This window comes from Terrapene carolina, unplaced genomic scaffold, assembly GCF_002925995.2.
Source record: "Terrapene carolina triunguis isolate 2854851 unplaced genomic scaffold, T_m_triunguis-2.0 Scaffold23, whole genome shotgun sequence".
Lineage (NCBI taxonomy): Eukaryota > Metazoa > Chordata > Testudines > Emydidae > Terrapene > Terrapene triunguis.
In genome coordinates this window covers 5,539,020-5,548,007 of record NW_020664374.1, presented here as the reverse complement: position 1 = coordinate 5,548,007, position 8,988 = coordinate 5,539,020, and the positions used below count along the sequence as shown (strand labels likewise).

The 8,988-nt window shown below is 40.5% G+C and overlaps 1 protein-coding gene across 1 annotated transcript; it reads right to left on the bottom strand.

Moving 5' to 3' along the window:
• Positions 1 to 417: 417 nt before the first annotated feature.
• On the bottom strand, positions 418 to 8,362 carry LOC113406174 (CD99 antigen-like). The gene is made up of 6 exons (XM_026649261.1): positions 8,353 to 8,362; positions 7,871 to 7,924; positions 5,395 to 5,436; positions 4,704 to 4,814; positions 3,234 to 3,290; positions 418 to 1,072 (listed from the first exon to the last, which is right to left on the bottom strand). The coding sequence occupies exons 1-6, from the start codon at positions 8,360 to 8,362 to the stop codon at positions 1,047 to 1,049; spliced, it is 300 nt and encodes a 99-aa protein (XP_026505046.1). The 3' UTR covers positions 418 to 1,046.
• Between the last annotated feature and the right edge of the window lie 626 nt (positions 8,363 to 8,988).

Here is an 8,988-nt window from a genome sequence, read left to right as displayed (position 1 = left end):
TCTGTACCAGACAGACATAGTGAAGAAAAACGATAAAAAGAAACACTTTTTTTTCCTTAGAGGACAGATATAAGTACCTCCTTCCTGCTAAGCTGACCCATGCAGCTGCACAGACAACACCATTGTCAAATACACACACACACACACATACACACACTCATTTGGTCAAATATTTCAGATGACATGGCTACTTTTTTAAGCTAACAGTTTGCATTCAGGTGCCCACAAAATTTAACATTTACTAGAATTTTTTTTTTTTAAACTTCACTTTCAAGTGAACTGTATGGGTGTCTTCACTAGTACGATTACCCAATTTAGGGTAAGTATATACAGCACACAGCAGTGAGCCTCTCAATTCAGATTAACAGAGTTGGGCTCCTGGGACTTGCGCTACCGCACTAAAAATAGCTTGGTAGACATCGCAGCATGGGCTGGAGCTCCTGCTTTGGAGCCCACCCACTTCTCTAAGCTTCAGAGCCCGACCACTAGCCTGGGCTGCAACTTCAAAGCACAGCCTCCACTGCTATTTTTAAGAGCACTAGCGTGAGCCTTGCTAGCCCAAGTCTGTCAGCCCAGAGTGGGAGGCTCCCTGTTGAGGGTGGTGTAGATGTACCCATACAATGGTACAATGTTAGAGCTGCGTCTAAGTAATGGTACATTAACAGATCTACTGTTCTTTTTTTTTAAGGGGTAAGGAAAAGGGGCTAGCCAGAATAATAGTCAGTTCAGATATACACCAGCGATAGTTCTTGCCACAAGAGCAGAGTTGAGAATTAAAAGGCACAAGTTGTTTCAGAACATCACTATTTTAAGGCCAATTGTCAGTGGGCAACACTGCGCTTCACAGGGCTAACCACAGAAAAACGCTCAGGTATTTGAAAACATCCCTCCCATCCTTTCCGAGGATATTTCAACAGGACTACATTTTTTTTTCATGCAATTTTGAAACTCAAGCCCCTGCTGTTTACATTGTGTTTTTTTCAGGCAGATATGCAGGTTTTCTATCCAGTTTTGCTCATCTTTTCTTCACCTTGAGTTTCCTTGGACTATTTCTGCAGAAGTGTTCGCTGAACTGAAAAAAAGAAAAAAGAAAAAGAAACAAATATACAAACAAAATAACCAAATCAAGCTTAGTACAATCAATATATGAGAATCCGACTTTTAGAACAGCGCTTCTTTTAAAAGTGTGAACACTCTAATCTTAGCAAATAAATGGGCATTTGATATTGTGGGGTGGGCTGAGGCCCGATCTGTCTGTAAGCAGAATTCTGCTTCCAAAAAATTGGTGGCTGCATGTTTTTGCACCCACGAGTAACTTGAAGACATACATTTTAGTGACATATATGGCTACCTAATTTACATCTGCAGTCAAGTATTCAGAAATACAGCTTCTAAGAACTGCCCCTTCAATTCACTGTGGATGCAACAAAAAAGGGATACTTTTGCAGGCACAAATTGTGTCTACAAGAGTGATTTTGGGTCATGGGAAGTTTAGCCTCATCTATGCAATATGCAGTTATAGTATATACAATATGCAGTTATAGTAAACTCAGACTGGAATGTAACATGCTTGCATATGCATCTAGGAGAAAATGGTCAGATTTCAATGTATACAAAAAATTTTGGTTTTGGGGGTTTTATTAAACCCCTAAAAAAATCACTAATTTTATAACAATTGTGGTAAATCACAACTAAGTCCAGGAATCCTAAACTAAGTTTAAACTTTCAACCTACTCTGTCTATAACTCATATATGAAGCTGAATTTTGCAGAGCTCTTACAGTATTATATTTATCTATATTACAATGGTAACCTAATCCAGGACCTTATAAAGGTATATTTCACTACGGGCAAAGGGATAGGATACAGTGTTAAACTAAAATCTAATGAATATTTAGACATTTTAAATCTGCTCTTCTCTTGAGCTAATATAACCAGATTAATTTTAAAAGGACTAGAATTAATATCTGTATTTAAACTATTTGTCTGAATATCTCAGGTTTGAGGTGAATATTCAGAACTATCTGCGCTCTCGACTTCGGGAAGCAGTTGGAGAGAAAGGTACTTGCTTTATAGTTTTATAAAATAATTGATAATGTATTACAGAAAAGTTTATACAAGAGATCTTGAACCAGCTAACAAGTCTGTGGGGACAAACTGACTGCATTGGAGTAATAAGGCAGGTAACTCTTTGCTCAGCTTTAAAAGGTAGAAAAGGCCTAGTTCTGCTCTGACGCTGGTTTTAAACTAAGCACACAGGAGGACATACAGTTACTCATAACCTACACTCTTGTGAGAGGCTCAACTTTATTTTGTTAAACATATCGTACATGCAGAAGCCTCTCCAAAACGTCAGTGCCTTGCTGAGTACTCCCATTCATCCCTTCATTAGCCAGTCAGAAGGGGTGAAACTGACACAAGCCAAGTTTGTTTTCTGGCTGTCATCTATAACACTTCAACAATTCCCATATCCAAATTTGTCTAGGGCTTCATAGAGCCAGGTTTCCTACTCTGGCAATACATCATCAATTTCCCTAGCCAATCATTTTAAACAGCCATGTCTGCATTGCACTACGGAGTTGGCGCTAATTGAAAAAACTCCTAGCAGTCATGATCAGACCAAAAAAAAAAGTTTGCTATTTTATGCTTCTCTTTTATAAAAGATTCTTTGTGGTGCACAACAGTATGCTAGTCAGTTTAATTTTCCCTGCCTCCAGCTTGCTTTTATGTAACTGCATCTTTGTTCAAATACCGTTAACCTTTTATTAATGCCAACTCTGGCAGAGCTTTATTGGTCTAGTGTCACACAGCACAGCTATGGCTCCAGTCAGACTCCCAACACATCCCACTAAACACACCAGCCAGCTACCATTCCATATCATTTTTCAAATAATTGATTTAAAGTAGCAGCTTTGTGTTCTTTTGGTTCACAATTATACCCATTTACATTCCCACTACTTCCTTACACATTTTAATATTTCACCGTAAAGAAAAAATGCAAAAAAAAAGTGTTATTAATTTGCTTTAGTTCCACATTTTTACCATCTAATATAAATGAAACTCAATTTGAAACTTGTTTCAGTCCAAAATTAGTTTCTCTTGCAGTTATAAACACCTGGCGACAAGAATGTATAGTGCAAGTGATAAGTCTCTCTAGGAGATTAATTTCTGTGACGCAAGTCCACAGAGATTCCTGCCAAAAATTCTGCTCTTCCCTCCAGATCCTTTTCTTACCAGGTGGCTCTGCATGTGCTCCTTGCTGACTTTCCATATTAACATTCTCTTGATCTCCTGAGATACAAACACAAACATTGTAAGACATCAGGCATTTGTATTACCTGCATTTCCCTAAGACCGGTAATGGCAGATACAAGAGCAAACATGAGAGAGGCTGGGAATGCTCTGTAGCAAAGCAACTTAAAAAGGTAAGGCCTGTGAAACCACTGATGGATGGGTATAGCCTCCTTACACTGACTAGGTGGCATCCTAGGTGATCATCCTCTGGAGAAGCTTCTCTAGATGGTGGCCACTGAAAGCATAGGGTACGTAATTCAGAGCTCCTACAATAGCCTAGACCAGGGATCGGCAACCTTTGGCACGCAGCCCATCAGGGAAAGCCGCTGGCAGGCCAGGACGGTTTGTTTACCTGCAGCGTCCGCAGGTTCGGCCGATCGCAGCTCCCACTGGCCGCGGTTCACCGTTCCAGGCTAATGGGGGCTGTGGGAAGTGGCGCGGGCCAAGGGATGTGCTGGCCACCCCTTCCCGCAGCCCCCATTGGCCTGGAACGGTGAACCACGGCCAGTGGGAGCTGAGGTCGGCTGAACCTGAGCTGAGGTCGGGTGGATGCTGCAGGTAAACAAACCATTCCGGCCCGCCAGCAGATTTCCCTGATGGGCTGCGGGCCAAAGGTTGCCGATCCCTGGCCTAGACAACTAAAAGAAAGAAGAATGCCACCAAGAGCAAAGGAAGCATTAAGTTGCATCCAGTAACCATGTTATTGCCCTTGCAAGTTATTTGGGGGAAAGTTTTGTGCTGTGTGACATTTCACGTAGTGGTCCTGGCCTTCATATCCTTGGTTTAGGAAGACAGTGGGGGAGAAGAGAGGGATAGAAACCAATGGTGGGAAGATGAACATCTCAAAAAGGAATAAACTCTCCTGTGCTTTTATTAGAAGCCTAATGTGTGGGAAACAACTGTGTACTTAGTCTTCATAATTCACAAAGTGTGGGTTAGCCTGGGCCAACTAGTGACATTACAGAGCCAAGATAGTGACTCTATTGTTAAAGTTGCAAGGCAGTTTCCACTGTAAACATTCCACTTCCCACTCCCCATTTCCTCTAATTTTTTATTTCCCCCCCCAAAAGTGTTGCTTAAACTCTCTCATACTCGCTCTTTGGCAAGTAGAGATTTTTTTGGAAACATTTGAGAGTCCTCAGTCCAGCCTTTTCTGAGCTATGGGATTGGGGGGGGGGGTCCCCTCCTTTATCTTTTTTTTTTTAAATCTATTTTTTTTGCCAAAGCATCTCTCAAACAGCTTAGTTTTAAGCCTCACTTAAAATATATTATTCCTTCATGATGACTGCTAATGCATTGGGCCACTAAGACTGGCTGATATGTTTTATATTCATTACTAAATTCCATATAATCTTTCTAATTGAGAGCCTCAACAGATCACAAAGGAAAAAAAACTAATTCAAATCTTACCACTTGCTTTGAAACAGAGTTTCTTCTTCTGGTAAGCAATGAAGCTAGATACTGCTCCAACAACTGCTACAGCCACAGCACTTATAATTCCAGGTATCACTCCTTGAGAGGCTATAAACAAGACATTTTTTTTCTAGATATAAATGAGGACAGACTTGGATTCTTTCTCAAAAGATATACAAACTCTGAATGTTTCGAAACAGCACTAACATTTGAAGTAATCTTAGACATTGATTCTGCCTTCTTTTCATGGATTTTGAAGAGTCAAGCATAGATTTAGAATAGTTAATTTTTCAAGTAGTACATATTATTAAGCAGCATGAGTGCATTCCATTATGGTGATTGGCATGGTATGAAGTATATTCATACAAAAATGAGTGGGCACTATGAAGTCTGGATCTAAACCTTGTGAAATGCTGTGTGCAAGGTTCACATTTTCTACTCTAATAACTCACAGTTTTTGACCCATCAGAAGTGAAGTATTTAAAAAAAGGTGACAGGAACAAAGCTGTTTGAAATAAAAATGCTAGATTTTGTATAATATTTTGAAGCTGAAAAGCACCATCAGTGCTTATTGGCACTATTAAAATTCTAAACCTGCAGGCAATAAAAGGAATGCCTAATGTTAGATGTTTAACTTTTTAAAGATGATGTACAGATACAATAGATATATGAAAATCCATGCATTTACCTGCCGCATCTCCTTCACTCTTGGGATTGGTATCACCTTCTCCTGTAAGAACAAATAATTTCATTACTAGAAGAATCTTTTTAGAGAACAGTCTTATCACAATGAGAATCCGCGCTCTATGTCAATGCATCATGCAAAATGACCCACTATCTCCGGATGCTACATTAACGAAGTCAATACAATGGAAACAGACTTCAAGTTTAAATAATAAAGAAATTACACAAAATATGTTAAAAGAATACTCAGGTTGCAAAGTCAAGCATTCAAAAATAGGAAATGCCAGACCTAGTGTTGCCTGTGCAAACTTAATTCAGTCCCATTGGGTGTATTTATTGTGATACACTCTTTAATTACATGATCACAGACCATTTTTTTCTACAGGACCCTGTACCAAATGCATAGGATGGATGGTTCCCAGGGAATGAGTAGCTAATTCAATATTTTATCTTATTCTCATGGTTCAATAGAGAGTCTCAAGACCTAATTTATTGCACACCATTAAAACTCTGCTTTAAATACAAAATTATTAGATTTCCTCACGGGGTTTTCTATGGTGATTATCACCAAATTATCTAAGTGTTTTACAAACATTAACTTAGTTTCACAACAGCTCTGTGTGGTAAGGTAGCATTAGCATCTTCACTGTACAGATGGGAAACTGAGGCTCAGAGATTAAGGATACTAATTTTGAGTGCCAGAGTATTTAGCATTATATAGCACTTTCTGTGCTCAAAGCTCCACAGCTCCCACTGACTTCAGTTGCAGCAGTAAGTGCTCAGCACCTCTCCAAATCAGGCCCCGGGGTCTCAAGCTGGGAATCTAAGAAATAAATACAATTAGTGGCCACCTGTGAAAAGTGTGGTTTAACTCTTGGCAGAGGCAGCAATAGAATCCATTTCTCCTTTGCAGCATTCAACTGTCTTAACCATAGGGGACTTTTCTTTCCGTTCTTGCAGTCCCCTGCTTCATTCACTACACACCTTCCAACTTCTGCAACAAGTGAGGCAGGGGTGCTATAAGTAACAGCCTTACTCATTAGGAACTCTGATTCATTCCCAGAATGCCACCTCTCCTCTGCACTGAATGATGCAGGGATCCTATGTGATCGTGCAATTGAAGTCTATCACAGTGCACAGGCAACCTTAGTTCTGGTATTTCTTAACTTTTAAATGGTTGACTTTGCAAACCTTAATATTCTTTTAACATGGCTGTGTGTACAATTTCCTAGGCATTTGAAAAGCAAGCTGAAATGTGAATTCCATCAGGTGACGCCACAGAGGCTGGAACCTTTAAATCCACCACACGGACCTCTGCCATTTGAGCTAATGGAGTACTGGTAGCAGTAGTAAGTAGCCATCCTCTCTCTGGATGAAACATCAGATGGTGAGGAGACACTCTTTGTCAGTGCATTTCACAGATACCTTCTGACAGCTGGGAATGCTAACACTGAGGAATCTCAGGTGCTGACGGTATGTGCTCTAGTGGGCACAGACCCTTCTGCCCCACCCTCTCTAACATGTCCCAGTCCTGTCTCTTCCCCACACCTGACTTCTCCTCCTACCCTCAAGTTCCTAGCCTCCATAGCTTGTTGTCCCAATCTATTCTTTCCCACCCCCACTCCAGCTCTTGTCCCCTCTGTTCAAGTCAGGTGGCTTCGTCATCCTTGCTGCCTGGTGCCAGCACAGAGAGGATAGGAGAGAGTCTCCCTGTTCTCCGTTCTGATACCTGGCAAATGGTCTGTGATCACGTAATTAAAGAGTGTTTCACAATACACAGCAGCATGCAGCAATTGGGAGCAGTAATCACAGGGAAAGTCCTGCTCACCCGCTGAAGACCTTGGCTGGTGCATGTTCTGTGCAGACGGGATTCTCAAGAAAATTTAACTGAGTGTTTGCAAACAGATTTTTCAAAGGTTTATAACTTGGCCAAATACCAGTGGGCTTTTTCCCCATGGGAACAGCAAGATGCACATTCCTGGCACCAGGGATATTCCTATGCCAAATTTCAAGTCTCTGTCCCAAAGTAAGGCACTAGAGCTTCTCAACAGAATGGCTGGGGGATTTTTTTCCCAAAAGCACCTAAGTCCTATTTTCAGAAGGGACTTAGGCTTTTAGTAACCTAAATCTCACTGAAAGTCAATAGGACGTAAGCTCCTAAGTCACTAGACATGGTGCTGAGGTGCATTTGGAAATTTTACCCACTGTGAATGCTGAAACAAGTACCACTTTCACATCATTGTAGTTTTAAACCTATTGTTTAGGATTCCTGAATCAATTCCACTCCCTTGGATCATCAATTTTTCTGAATGAACAAAGTACATAATGGTTAAATTGGAAGATATCAATGCCCGTGCCTCAAAGAGACCAGGACAAAATCTAGCATTCCTAACTCATTTTAACCAGCTTGTGACACACAAGTCTTAGGCAAAAACTAGATAGCAGTGGGTTTTACTGTGAAGTATTGGACATTATCTTACCCTTTTTTTCTGGTGGAAGTTTACCATCAACTAAGTCTTCATCCTTAAAGCTGCCTGTAAGAGTAAATAAAATGGTTATCCTTCCTTTTTAAGTGTGTATACCTGATATTGACTCTTCCTTTAAACTACCATGACATGTTCATCCTTGATCTCTTAACCCCTTTTTAGTTTCTATAAGCTGATAGGAAACTTGAGCCATCTGAAAAGTAACTATTGGAACACGTGTGTCATACATTTATCCATGGCATGCTGAAAACTATGTTTTACTTCATACATGACAAAATCCAAGGTTTAAGGCAGACTCTTAAGAACAAACTTAGTGCAATGCCATAACTACTCCCCACCACTGGTTTGTCTCTCACCCACAAAGGTCTATTAAAAATTCAGCTAGTTTATTTGTGATTTCCATAGAGCAGATTCCATATTAACACAAAGTAGAGCAGACTCCAGGTTAACACAAAGTAGTTTCAAAATGTGCATACGGTCTCGCATGATATTCTTATCGACAAACTAGGCAAATACAATTTAGATGGGGCTACTATAAGGTGGGTGCATAACTGGCTGGATAACCGTACTCAGAGAGTTGTTATTAATGGTTCCCAATCCTGCTGGAAAGACATAACGAGTGGGGTTCCGCAGGGGTCTGTTTTGGGACCGGCTCTGTTCAATATCTTCATTAACGACTTAGATATTGGTATAGAAAGTACGATTATTAAGTTTGCGGATGATACCAAACTGGGAGGAATTGCAACTGCTTTGGAGGACAGGGTCATAATTCAAAATGATCTGGACAAATTGGAGAAATGGTCTGAGTTAAACAGGATGAAGTTTAACAAAGACAAATGCAAAGTGCTCCACTTAGGAAGAAAAAATCAGTTTCACACATACAGAATGGGAAGAGACTGTCTAGGAAGGAGTACGGCAGAAAGGGATCTAGGGGTTATAGTGGACCACAAGCTAAATATGAGTCAACAGTGTGATGCTGTTGCAAAAAAAGCAAACGTGATTCTGGGATGTATTAACAGGTGTGTTGTGAGCAAGACACGAGAAGTCATTCTTCCGCTCTACTCTGCTCTGGTTAGGCCTCAGCTGGAGTATTGTGTCCAGTTCTGGGCACC

Coding starts and splice junctions, on each gene's coding strand:
- LOC113406174 (XM_026649261.1), bottom strand. Junction 3,291..4,703: donor ACTCTGTTTCAAAGCAAGTG/GTAAGATTTGAA, acceptor TTTGTATCTCAG/GAGATCAAGAGAATGTTAAT. Junction 1,073..3,233: donor AGCACATGCAGAGCCACCTG/GTAAGAAAAGGA, acceptor TCTTTTTTTCAG/TTCAGCGAACACTTCTGCAG.